Source organism: Ammospiza caudacuta, chromosome 3, assembly GCF_027887145.1.
Source record: "Ammospiza caudacuta isolate bAmmCau1 chromosome 3, bAmmCau1.pri, whole genome shotgun sequence".
Classification (NCBI taxonomy): domain Eukaryota; kingdom Metazoa; phylum Chordata; class Aves; order Passeriformes; family Passerellidae; genus Ammospiza; species Ammospiza caudacuta.
Window position 1 is genome coordinate 47,972,920 of NC_080595.1, and position 13,727 is coordinate 47,986,646.

The 13,727-nt window shown below is 39.8% G+C and overlaps 1 protein-coding gene across 3 annotated transcripts; it reads right to left on the bottom strand.

Annotated features, from left to right (window-relative positions):
• Window positions 1-28: 28 nt before the first annotated feature.
• Window positions 29-13,727, bottom strand: GNG4 (G protein subunit gamma 4). 3 transcript variants are annotated; one of them, XM_058802228.1, is made up of 3 exons: window positions 13,483-13,727; window positions 7,021-7,126; window positions 29-769 (listed from the first exon to the last, which is right to left on the bottom strand). In XM_058802228.1, the coding sequence occupies exons 2-3, from the start codon at window positions 7,114-7,116 to the stop codon at window positions 641-643; spliced, it is 225 nt and encodes a 74-aa protein (XP_058658211.1). In that variant the 5' UTR covers window positions 7,117-7,126; window positions 13,483-13,727; the 3' UTR covers window positions 29-640. The 3 variants fall into 3 exon arrangements, with proteins under 3 accessions (XP_058658211.1, XP_058658212.1, XP_058658210.1); XM_058802229.1 differs by lacking the exon at window positions 13,483-13,727 and adding an exon at window positions 13,229-13,464; XM_058802227.1 differs by lacking the exon at window positions 13,483-13,727 and adding an exon at window positions 7,224-7,294.

Sequence of the window (13,727 nt, forward strand, 5' to 3'; positions counted from 1 at the left end):
ATTTTTCTACATTTTTATTGATGCAATCCTGATGTGTAACTATACATCTTCATTCTGCTCGTAGCTACAATGGCACTTTATTAGGATTGTTTTTGTAATCAAGAAAAAACAGTCTTCAGAAAACATTTATAGACACCATTTACTGTATAAGACCAATCACTGTAAACATTGTAAACCACTGGGACTTTTCCTAAATAGTGCTACTTGAGGAAAAGGTCACACTACACTCTTTAGATAGAAATTTGTAAAGGCAATTGAATTGAATTCACCTTCCAAAGAAAATAAGAATGTTAAAAATAGCTTCAAGAATTGATATGACTCACTTAGATCCCAGAAAAATCTATTACTGGCAAAGATATCTACAATTTGATACTGTACTTGGTATTTTCACTAAGACCAAAAGAATATTTATGAAGTACTGAAATTAAACTTGTACATTGCTCTGAAAGATAAGCATTACCTTGAATTTTTCTTTTTTTTTTTTTTTTTTAATTTTAGGAGGGTTTTTAGCCAAAATTGCACTATCTTCCAAAAATATTGTAGTTATGGGGTAAGTGTTGACATCTGAGGAAAAAAATGCTAAAAGCATGCAACACTGATACCAAGTTTTAGCAGACGACATTTTTAATTGAAAACTGACTCAAAGGATAGTACAAAACAGTTTCTTCTCCCTAAAGGGATTTTCAGATGCAGGTACAGGAATAATAAGGGGATCTTCTCCAATGTGTGCATCACAATATGCCAATAAATCTGCTGCAGCCTTGGATACCTAATAGAAGAGAAGAGAGAACTACTGTAACACTTAATTCTGAACCAATCTGAATTGCAGAAATATTTTTCATAGAACAAATGATAATGGAAGATATCATAAAACAGGGAGTAGATTGCTTTATCCTTTAAATATTAGACACATCTCTCAATTTGCTCTTCCCAGGCCTAGTAATCCTTACACACATTTTATATCTGACATAGTGACATAGGTGGTATTGATTGATATCATCCATGTCGAGCTGCTCCTCTGCATCAGGAGGAGGTCAGGAGCACACAGTCATTAAAACATTTATATGATAACCACCCATAAGCAATAAGGATTCTCCTTGAAATGTCTGTTTCTGTAGAGAAACCTGCTTCAGCTTTTACTCTCATGCATTGGTTTAAAGGTTTTCCACACAGACTCTACCCTCTGCTCCTCAGGTTGCAAAATAAGAAGTTCTTTAAGCACATGACCATGGGATTAAAAAGAAATAATAAATCAGGAACAAAACTTGAACATCATGTGTCATAGCTCTCATTTAAGCTAAATACTGCTCTTTTCAATGAAGCAAGACTAATGTCTTCTGCTTAGTAAATTACTGTAAGTAGTCCTTTATTCATAGCATTCATTTAAATTTTAGCAGTATATTAATATTTTTTAACTTAATATTTTTATACTTCTAAAATAAATAATTCTCAAGTCTCCAAATTCAGAACATGGGTTTATACTTACTGAAAAGTCTATAAAAATACAAACACATACAAAAATGTAGCAGCGTGTTAAATATTTGCAACGCAAGCTATTTTGCAGTAAATGAAAAATGAAATATTAAACCTTGTAATTTTTGCAGCTTTGTGCCATAAGAATATTGGTGGCAGTAGGCCAATAGCGACTCATTTATTTTTTCAATAATTTAGAAGGTATATACAATTTTTTTTGTTCTGATCAGTCAGTAAGATATTCTCAGCTATCTTTATCTCTTTGCTTTGGTGAATTATTGGGTTTTCAATATTCTGATAGTTGAGAAAATGAATTCTGGAGTCTTTACAAAGAAGTCTTTTCTCTGAGCACCGTGACAGCTTGTCCCCCATCAAACACCAGGGTCAGCATGTTTGCACAACTACAGTGAAGTGAAGAAACAAATCCCATTTCTGGTATTTTTCTAGCAGGCGTGTCCCCAGTGTTTGCTTTAAGCTTCCCCACGCCCTGCTTGCTTTGACATGAACCCAGCTATTGTAGGCTTCAGATTAGATCTATGAAGTCAATGGGTATTGAATCAGAATTTGCATGAAATCTGAATGAACTTCTGAAGATGGTTACAGACTTTATTTCTTTAATTTCTGTATGTCTTTGTAGGATGCTTAAACCTATGGAGAACCTGTGGTTGGCACCCCAGTATAGACTATTCCCCTGATGGAGGAAGTAAGAATGTTAAGGTTATTTAAAATTAGTTTGTCTTTGAATTGGCCTGTAAGACAAAAAGGTGGCAGAGACACTACATATGAACAGAAGGCTGCTGGGCACAGGTGAAACAGAAAAATGAAAAAATCAGAGAGAGATTCACAAGGAGCACTGCTTCTCACGAAATAAGCAGGTAAAACAAAAATGTTTCAATATGTTGAAAGTTACAGACCTCAAAGTACAAAGGATTGTAATGATTTTCCTGTAATGATCTTGTTAGTTCATGCATGGATAAGCAACATCAGCCCAAGTATATTGCTTTTCATTCAGTGGAAGAGAAGTACAATTTCAGACCACATTCTTGGGAGGGAGAAACCCAATAATATAATTTCCTGTTTCTGTACATATTACTGTGCTTTGATATGATATAACCAAAAAAAAGGATGTTTCACTAGTAAAAGCTCAGCATACATTTATGTATCTAACTTGTCCTATAATACTGGTAAGAATGTTGTGATGCAGAGTAGCACATTCACAGAATCATCTGGGTTGGAAAAGACCTTTGAAATTATCAAGTCCAGCCTTTGACCTAAGGCCACCTTGTCAACTAGACCATGGCACTTGGCGCCATATCCAGTCTCTTTTTAACTCCAGGGACAGCAACTCCACCACCTCCCTGGGCACCCCACTCCAATGCCCCATCACCCCTTTCTGTGAAGAGAAACCCTTCCTTCAATGTCATACTGTTTAAGTCACATTTTAGTTTGCTTTTAAGCAAACCATAGTAAATTTTATTTAAAAACTAACCTGAAACTGAGGAACATGATCTTTGTCACAAACTAAACCTGCACTAGACCATATATTTTCATCGTTTAAACAAATAAAAGGTTTTGAGAGGAAAAATCCTCCCACTGGGATTACAGCAGTCATAAAAAAAAGTGAATTATAGCCATTTCTTCACTAAAAGCAGAGTAACTTAGGCCTGCACAGTGGAATAATGACCATTCACAACAGGGAGTTAAATGAGCCGATCACAGTCCAGGAGCAATGAGAACAGGAGTTCCTGCGGCTGTGAGCGGCGTTGGCAGAGCCAGACCTGTGGCCCAAAAAAGAGCAAAATACAATATTGCCTCCAGCAAGCTTCCTTCTCAGAGTCATTGTTGGGAAGAGCAGGAAGGCCTGTGCCCTGAGCATGGCACAAGGCTCCAGCAGGGATGGTGCTTTGGCACAGGCACCCAGAGGTGCCCCACGGCCGGGGCTGTGCTGCGCACACTGATGTGTGATCGTCCCACTGTGCCATGGAAGGATGGCAATGCAGCCCAATCTATCCTAGCTGTTACTCGCCTTCGGGGTTATTTGTAGCTCAATGTTGCTGGACAGCTTCAAAATAGCTTTTCCTAAGAATTAAAATAAATGCATGGGATTTGAATATTCAAATGAAGTGAACACATTTATCATGTCAGCTTTCCTATGCAATACGGCTTGGTCTGCAAATTCAGAGTAATTTATACATATTGCAGAAGTGGCTAAAGAGAAAAAATCAGACTCCAGTTTGATTGATGAATTCTATCAGAAAGTTAACATCTCATTTTTAAAAAATCCTTTAAGGTGTATGGATTAAAAGATTGAATATATATGTATCACACTGATCTCACATTTTGTAGAATTACTTTTACTCTCACAAAAAACCACATCTGGTTATCAAATTAACAATAGGGAAAAAAATCCAACAAATCACTCAACCCTGATGCTTTAAAGAATTAAGTCTCAGGAGGACTGTGAAATTTTACCATTATATTTCAGAATAGCAGAGGTGATAAAAACTGCCAGAGTTAGTACATCCTGTTGGCTGCACTAATAATTATAAGCTTCAGTGACAGGGCAAAATGCTGCAATTACAATGTCTTCTGCCTTGTCATGGATTGTGACTAATTACCATCCTTGCTACAACACCCACTTTGCTTATTCTTTACATCTAAAACAAAGACACTCACACACATTTATTGGCATTCTCACTGTTCATCTCCCAACACTATTCAAGACCAGTTAGGAATACTTCCTATCTTCCTTAGGAAAAAGCAAATGGAATGATGACTGATATGCCAAGGGTCCTAAATGTCAGAGCACTCTTGCTTTTCTGCTTGCAAGGAGAAGATTAAGTAGTGCTTTATTCTGAGGACAACTCTGATAAGCACCAATAGTAACTTTGCTTTCTCAATTTTACTGCTAGCATCGTTAGAAGACACATTATTCTATTAGACATGAGGCCACTGTTCACCTGATTTACTTTGGTGTTTCCTAGCTTGGAATCTGCATTTCCAGCTTCCTACTTCTCCTTTATAACTCTAGCTGTTCCTTTGCCAGGTAAGACAGGTTCAGTTATGATCCTTCTGGCATTCCTATGGTTTAAAACCCACAGTAATCCTCCTTCCAGCTACTGATCAGTACAACAGTAACTCCATCCTCCTCTTTCGAGTGTCCTGCTTCTTTCACACCTCAGCAGCGAGTTGTCTTTGTGGAACCTCAGAACACAGTCCTTCTTTGCTGCTCTGACTGGCTAGAGGACTTAATAGGACTTCTTAAATTAGTTGAAAAATCCAGAACACAGTGGGGAGTCAGCATCTATCAACATACTTTTAACTACAGCATTTCAATTGTGTAGACCCAACTCTTGCTGGTTACAGCAGCTACTGTGCATTGGAAACAAAGTGCCCCTCTAGTAGAAAAATAAACTGGAGCTTCTGATTTTCCCAGTCAGTAACACAGACACCTCTTCCATGTTAGCAATGTGGTCTTGCCTATTGTGGCAATAACAACTTGGCTATGGCAGTTTGCAAAAGAGGGTTTAATTAAATTATCTGGTATTTTGTTAAATGTCTAACTAGTTTAATCAGATGCAAAACACTAAGAAAAAAGGAAGTAAGTTCATTTATCTACCTTTACAGTAATGATCTGAGAACTTAAAATCTCCTGTTGAAACCACTGGAAAGTCCCTTGATAAAATTTGACTGTGCTGAAACACACACTTAACTGATTGAAGATTAAAAAGCCAAGCAGATTTTGAAGGAATAAAAAGCCCATCAACAGCTTCTCAAAATCCCTCATATGCTTGTTCAGAGAAATTCTAGAAGTTAGGGCAATTTGAAAAGTTATATTTGTTTTATGTTAGTGTAGGAGCGCTCATAATTCTGAAACATGCCAAATTTTCTTTGGTGTGTTTTTGGTCCCAGGCTGTTTCAAAAAGTGAAATAATTGCACTTTTAAGCTACCTGTTTTTTAGGTCTGCCACATTTGTAATAACTGTGTTCATTTTAATTAAACTGACTGTAAAAATAACCTGTGTCTTTCTTGCAGCTATGTCTTTCTTGCACATGTAATTAAGAATGTTATACACCTAACTAATGGAGCTATTTGCAAAGCTGACCTAATGATGTGGGACGTGACAGTTACCACTGCATATATAGAAGCAAATTTTAGGCAATCTACTAAGAATCAGCAATTTCAAATGCCAGTAAACTGGGACAATTTCAAATGCCAAACAACTTTGATTTTGATCTTTCCAACCCTTTCCTCTGCCACCCACACCCACCCTTGTCAGTTCTGTTCCTGCAGCTACAACATGACCTGAGCTGGGACTAACCAAGGCAAACCTTCTTTTACTGCAGGAAGCAAACACCTGTCCCTGTGAACAGGTTTTGTGAGGAATTTGTGACACTCTATGAAATAGAGAAACTACTTTTGCAAATTCAGTGGTCTTACAAGACATCATTAAAAACTGCCACAAAACACAGTGACTGAAATGTCTTTTATCATATGAGCAAGATTGACCACTCATTTCTGAATTAGAAATATTACTTCTTCAGCTGGTGAGTCTGTGATCTGAGACTATTTTAAAAATCATAACTATATACTACTGTCCCCACAGCACACAGGATGGATGGACAAACAGCCTGAGTTAAGAATACATGAAAATTTCAATGTACAACATTTTTAAATTGTCCTACTGACTTAATAATGTCAGTTACAGTTTGTAACAACTCAAGTTACAGTTGTTTGTAGAGAACTGGGTAATTTCAATGCATTACTTTTTAAAGATGGAAAGACTAAAATCTTCTTCCTTGTAGAGACTGGATTTTTTATCAAAATAATTATTCCCTATTTTCAGAAGAAGAGAGCAAAACAAATGAGCATTGCTTTCTTAAAAACTTCTATGGCATTTTTAGCTTCTAGGTGCTTGATATTTCACAAAATTTTAGCCTAGTGGAAAGCAGAATGACATGCACGAATAATCCACGGGATTTTTTGGTTAAAAAACTGAAAACCTCTGTTTAATAGTGCCTTTAATGATAATATTTAATTCACAAGAGGCATGATGGAACCAAATCTTCACATACAACATGTTATCAAGTGTGAAGAATCATAACCGCACGCTGCAATCATACACTTTTTTGTGCAATGGCATCTGCACTAAAACAAAACAAAGCAAAGCAATTCAGCTTGTCTCATCATTATCCAAAAATTTTGCAGTATCTTAAAGACTTACTCCAAATCTTAAAGGAGAAAAACCAAGAAACCAGAGCTGCACTTTAATTCAACTACAGGTGACAAAGAAGAGCACCTGTGCACCCACCAGCTATTTTAATTATTTCACAAAATACCACTTTTGACAAACATGACGGACACACAGAAGCAGACATGAAGCCAGGCTTTGGAAATCTCTACACCAGAACCCACTAGAGTTGGTATGTAACTCACTTGCAGTACTGAATATGCAACACAGATTCTTGATTTCTGCATTATTAAGGGCATGCTGTAGCACAGACTAGTCAATTAATTCAAAACATCAACAATAAGTCTAAGTTTACCTTTATTCTATCCATGTATGCTTCCATTTTTAGTTGCTCCACAGCTTTCCTGGCTTGAGAAATACTGGTTGTACTGTTTGACACTAGTTCCTTCATTTTGTTTTTCCTGGAAGAGATGAAGTTGAGACCATTTAAAGAACAGGTAGCAAATGCAGCAACCACAGAGAGGGCAGTTGTCTGAACTCTAACCAGCCCTTGCCCACCACATCAACACTGCCAGGCTGTTGGTCACGAATTCAAAGCAGACACCATTTATTTCTCTTCTCTTGCTCCATGGCACTTTATTGCATTACATATTTGCATCCTTGATCATCAGCACTCTGCCTGAATCCTGCAAATGACACACAAATGCAGAGCACACGACCATGACTTCAGCGTGAAAATGGTTGCCCTGGTTCACGTTGCCAACGCAGAACAGCTGTTCACAAACAGACTTTGCAGGCATTGCACAGTTTGGCTCCACGCCCCAGTTACACCTAGGAACATCAAAACAAGCTCAGAAATGTGTGCAGTGGAAATTAATGCCACACCACTCTCACCAAGCATCAGAGAGAAAGAGTCAGAATTCTGACTATTGATAAAAGAAGTTTAGAAACGAAGGAACAGATTAAGAAGAAATAATGCAGAGGTATCTGCATTATCTTTTGCTTAGACACCCCAGCAAAGTCTAAAGATGACTACTGTACAGTATGCTGTACAGTACAGGATGCTTTACTTTTTAAGAGATCTGCAGCTCTTGGGAGGGGACATCCAGGTAAGGTATGGCAGCCTTTGGTTCTGTGGCATTGCTCCTCCCTGAGGGATCAAATCAGCTCAATATCCAGCAGTCCTCAGCACTGTTACCAAATGAGTCAAGACATCCACATTCAGACCCTGACTTACAATATCTGTGCCAGAGGTGTCTGCAGGTCAGACCCCCTTGTGCTGACAGCTCTTTGCAGTGCTGGCCCAGCACACGGAACAGTCACTGTTTGAAGTCACTGGAGGTTGGACTAAGGCCACATGGAAAGATGCTGGGATACAGGTGACCTAGACAGGTCCCAGACTAGCTGTACTAGCTAGTAAGATGGATGCTGAGGTTTCTATCAGGCAACACTCCCCTGTAGTCCTTAGCACAAGGGCTACCTGCAGCCACATTAGTCTGGCACCAAGCCTCAGCAACCAACACCAAGTTCAGCAAAATGCAAAGGACACAGAGTGTGAGAGGCAGATGGGACACAGGAGAAAAACACACACACAAGGAGGCATTTTGCACTGCTGCCAAAGCACTTTTAGGCTCAGGCTCTTCAAAATGAATACTTCCAGCCTATTTCTGGATACCTAGAACCAAACAAACTTCCCTTCTTGAACCTTGATAGCTTGCCTGATCCAGCCACTGGGGTGTGAGATACAAACAGGAAATAAAGTAGGGCACTGGAAATGCTCTTACAAAAAAATCTGTATGTACAGTCAATGCCCCTGTTAGAGTCAAGGGAAGTACACAACCCATAGTACAGAAAGAATGGAGGAATAATTTTTTAACTGCTTTGATTTTACACAACACAAATGCTCAGAGACAAGGCAAAGACAGCTGTTTCTTCTCACAGCCTGGTATGAAACAAATTGTTTCTAAAAATCAGTAACCCGTGCTGTAAAATAGATGGTGTAATACAAATGCCATGGTGAGCCATGCTCAACACTAATTTGAAGAAACAATAGAATCTTTTTCTTTCAGGTCTAGTATAAGTCAAGGCAGGGAAATGCTACTTTAAAATATATCAAAGCAAAACAAAATAAACAAGAGCTTTAGCATATACCAAGGCAAAGAACAGGTTTTCTGCATATGCATGTGTCATTTCAATGGAACAAGTTTCCCCCTTGTGTGCTCTGATGAAATAAAATCATGTCAGAACACAGCAGGTTCTTTGTCTTCATCTTTGTTTACAATTTTTAAACTCATACTCCTTACAAGGCACAGGACTGAATACATGTGGAGGAACTGGCTTTGCATAAAATGCCATGTACTGTATGAAAATCCACAACCAAGCCACAGCCTCCAATCCATTCCAAGATGTGTTTTGACTTGCAGTGGAAAGTCAAACAGCAGAAAGGGTACAAGACATTCACAAAAGGAGAAGGCTCTGAATTACAGCTCATCTCTGGACTTTTTGATTGACTCAAGCCCCTCACTTTTAAGTATCAAGCTCTCCATAAAAATTAGAATAAACACATTTAGCTTTGTTTACAAAATTATACCCCCACAAGAGTGAATAATTTAAATTCTATCATCTCCACATCTACCTTACTAGTGATCCCAAAGTCAAAAATGTCAAAGCTAAATCAAGTCAGAGGCCTTTCTGACTTGAATTTGCCACAAACATTTAAATTAAACTGAATTAAGCAACTGCAACTCCCTGAGCAGTCTAGAGAATTCCAGATCTCCCACACTTTTCTGGCAATTCACTCACTCATACTGTAAAAGCTATAAACATTAGAGTAAGACAATTTGAATTGTCACTAGCTACAACAATGTTGGCAAGAACAGTGTTCATAGTACTTCCAGCCAGTGTTTAAGCATTTACAGAATAAGGATTAAGTCCATAGTAGAATTGTGAAAAGGCTATTAGGCATAAAAATGCTTCTAAAAATTCAAACCATGTTTCTAAAGCAATGCCACAAAGATAATATATCCTTACCTATATTCTGGAACGCCAAATAGGAAAATTTAAAAAAAGAAAACATATATCTTGACTAGTAAAGCATTTCACAGTATCAAAAAAACAACCAGAATATGAGACTTCATAAAAAAAAAAAAAAAAAACAAAAACAAAAAAAAACCAAAACAAACCAAAACAAAAAGAAAAACTTTAAAACCAAAGAGAAAAGTCTGGCACTAGGCATTTCAGACACGGGAGAAAATTTCCACTTATCCCCAGCAAGAGGTTTGTTTATACTCTGAAGCACAAACATTTGTTCTGTTCCAAATCCTGTTCCAACCTTGGCCTTTACATGCATTTAAATATTTAACTACTATATTTCTGGAAGTGTTTAGCATCCATTTAAGTATTTAATTTTCTACAGACAGATATGGTTTCATAATGTTGTGAGACTGACTTCTCCTCACATACCAAGCTACATATACCTCTAATTTCTCTTACTCTCTGCAAACACTGTACATATCTGTGCATCATTTAAGGCCCTATTTCATATGGTGTGATGCAATGAGAATTGTGCCCACTTTCAAACCAGGCTGTGATAATGATCCTTGTTGCAGACAAAACTTTGTATGACACTTGATTCTGTTCTCCTTAGGATCTATGATAATAACCTTAAGCTTAATAGACTTCAATGAAATAAAATTGTTACTTAGAAATACAGCTCTGGAGAGAACAGAAATTTTAATTATAAGAGAATCTGCTACACACCCATGTCCTGGAATGAGGAAGCTTCTCCTTCAAACACCCTCTCGCAGGATGTGTTTCATCTGAGGCTGCAGCCTGACAAATGGATCTGATCCTCTCTCTTAAGATGATTCCTCTTAAATTGTCCAAGCATTCTCTAGGCCTTCAGTCCCACAGGAAGGAACATTCATCTTTATACTGTACCTGGGTGAGCAGTCTACAGGATCAGGGAATGGCTTACGTTGGAAGGCACCTTTAAACATCACCTGGTTCAAGGCAATGCTATGATCCTGCAATGAGCAGAAGCATTTTCTACTGTAACAAGTTGCTCAGGGCCCTATCCAAGCTGACCTGGAGTTTCCAGGGATGGGCCATCCACCACTTCTCTGGGTAAGCTGTCACAGTGTTTCACCACACTCACAGTAAAGTTTTTTCCCTTACATCTGGTCTTAATCAGCCCTCTTTAGCTTAAAACCATTACCCGTTGTCCTTTCACAACTGGCCCTGCTAAAAATTCTGTCCCAGTTTTTCTTTTAAGCCTCTTTTTATTACTGAAAGGCTGCAGTAAGGTTTCCCCGGAGCTTCCCTAGGATGAACAATTCCAACTCTTTCAGATATTCCTCATATGAGAGGCGCTCCAGCCCCAGATATCGTGGTGTCCCTCTCCTGGACTGGCTCCAGCAGGTCAATGTCCCTGCCGTGCTGGGGACCCCAGAGCTGGGTGCAGTGTGAGCAGAGGGGCAGAATCACCTCCCTTCACATGCTGACCACACTGCTTTTGATGTTTAAAAGGAGCAGCTTCTCCCCATCATTTGAATCACCTAAAACCCCTGGAACCAGAAATTCTGCGCTGGGTTTGCTGCTGCTCATTCCTGGCTGTTTTAGGTTGGATCAATGCAGGCACACACACAGGCCCCGATAATCACTGTAGTTACAGTAACTGTGCTGAGGAGCAGCCTCCATGCAGCCTGCATGTCACTGCTGCAGCCAGCATGCCTGGACTGTACAGGAGCTCATTTAGCCAGAGTGTTTTTGTGCAGCACACGAGTTCATTGACCTGGTCTCTATTGATTCCTTTCTTTTAGGGGAACACTGGCCGGGCTAACAGAGAGCAGTGACAGCAGCCACACAGCCTTTTTTAGCCAAACAGTTTCTGTTGACTGCACCCCACAGCAGACAGCCCCTTCCTAAAGCATCACTCCTAAAAGCTGCACAGCGACAGCCTCCCAGCCAGCTGCATTTTCTGGCGTTTTGTTTCGTTTTGTTTACCTTACCTCATCCTTTTCTGGGTGCACGTAACTCATGTGTGCCCAAGTTTTTCATTTCCCAGGCTCCTAAAAATGCTTGTGAAGAGCAGGTTTTCCTTTTTTGTTTTACAATGAATGATTGTACCTAACAGCACTTCAAAGGCAAATTTATCTTATTACAATGCACAAAGCTGCATAAAGATTTGCAGGTATAGCTTGATGCTGCATTGGGGTAAGGAGTGCAACCTTTGCTTACTAAACATTACAAATACTTAGTAAAATGCAGAAAAAGTCTAAAAACTTGAGTAACATAGGAGCAAAATTGACTTTTCAAGCTCAAGGATGGATTTCTACAAGAAACAGGGATGAAAAGCTGCATTTCCACCTCCTCTAGCTCCAAGTACAATCTTACAATGCCATACCATAAAAGTGACCTCTGGAACTCAATCTGAAAAGTCCTAAACCAAATTGCTGCCTTAACCTAAAGTCATGGACCTGAAATTGCTAGATTAGAAAACATGGGGTTGACAACTCCGAAGAACACCTCCCACACAAGCGCTGCACTTTGTGGACCACACAGCCCAATAGGAAAGTTAACCTAATCAATCATTCAACTAAGTCCCAGTGACATTAGTGGGAATTATCCCTGGGTAACGACCTGCAAATAATATCCTAAATTGAGGAAAGATCGCCACATTTAATTATCCACTTGCAGGAACATAAACATTTACAGCAACATTTACAGCCTCACAGCTGTTCGATGCCAAACTGGTATACTAAAGAAATTAAAAGAAAAAAAAAAAAAAGAAAAAGAAATGGAAAGAAACTCAACTTCCCCTGCTATCTCAGTTCTTTCTCTAAGATTTACAGCAACTGATGTAGCTCTGTAAAGAGAGGCAGGGTAAGGAATCCTTTTCCTTTTCTATCTCATGGCTGCACAAAGAAATACAAGAAAATTACTGCAGCTTTTCACTCCATCTCCTAAGGAGAAGCTTAGTAGGACAAGCAGAAATTATTAGATTAAAAGCAAGAACTATTGTTCACAATAAGGAAAGAATGCAATTTTCATACCATAAACGTGCTGACTTTGAAAATAACTTTTCCTCCTGTAACTGCAAATCAGCAAAACTCCAGCAGCTTAGTTCTTGTCTAACATATCCAGTACTATATCAGTCCAATTGTCAAGTTACAAAAATTCTTGCCATCATACCCAAATTTTTACTCAAAATTATAATCTTGCTTCTCAACATTAAAAAAAAAATCAAAGGAAACAATGGCTGAACTAATGTGATATTTCCAAAGGACAATCTTTTTGTGCAATATTATTTATCATCAGCATACAGGTTACGTGAACATATAGCCCAGCAAACCATCAGAGATTTCGTAAGTCTGAGGCAGAAAGATTTTTCCTGGCTACTGTTTTACCTCTTCAGCTAATTCTGAAAGACAGCTGTGAGCTTTCAAAGAAATACACAGAAATTTTGATTATTCCTTTTAAACCCCGCTTAAAAGGCATTTGATAAGAATCATATCCTACAATGCGCAGGGAGAGCTTCTCGGGGAGGCTCGGCACTGCATTACCTGCAGGGCAGAAGCGTTTTTAAGTTGTGATTCCGAGTTTTCTGTCTGGCTGCACTGCCCTAATGGCTCGGCTGTGCAGCAGCCACAGCAGCGCACATCAGTGCTCACCGCCAGCAGCAGCCGGGCAGCGGGAGCTGTTCCTCGGCAGGGCAGCCAGCCAGCAGGGAAAGCGGCCGCTTCCTTCAGCCTTCGCCCAGGCAGAGAGGAGGAGGAAGGAGCAGCCGGCAGGGACTCCCTCCCCGCCCGCGGGATACCTGGCTCGGGGCGGGCTCTCCCGAGGATGCTCCCGCCGGTGCCGCCGACAACGGAGCCCAAAGCCCGGCGCCGACTCCTGCGGATAACCGGGAAACTCCGGCTCGCCGCCGGTCCTTGCCTAGCCGCAGCAGCCCACGGGAGCACCGGGATGCCGGGCGGAGCGGCCGAGGGATTCCCAGGACACCAGCGCCGACAAGGAAGCCCCGCGCGGAAAGCCCAGCCCGGCCCGCCCCGCGCTGGCCGC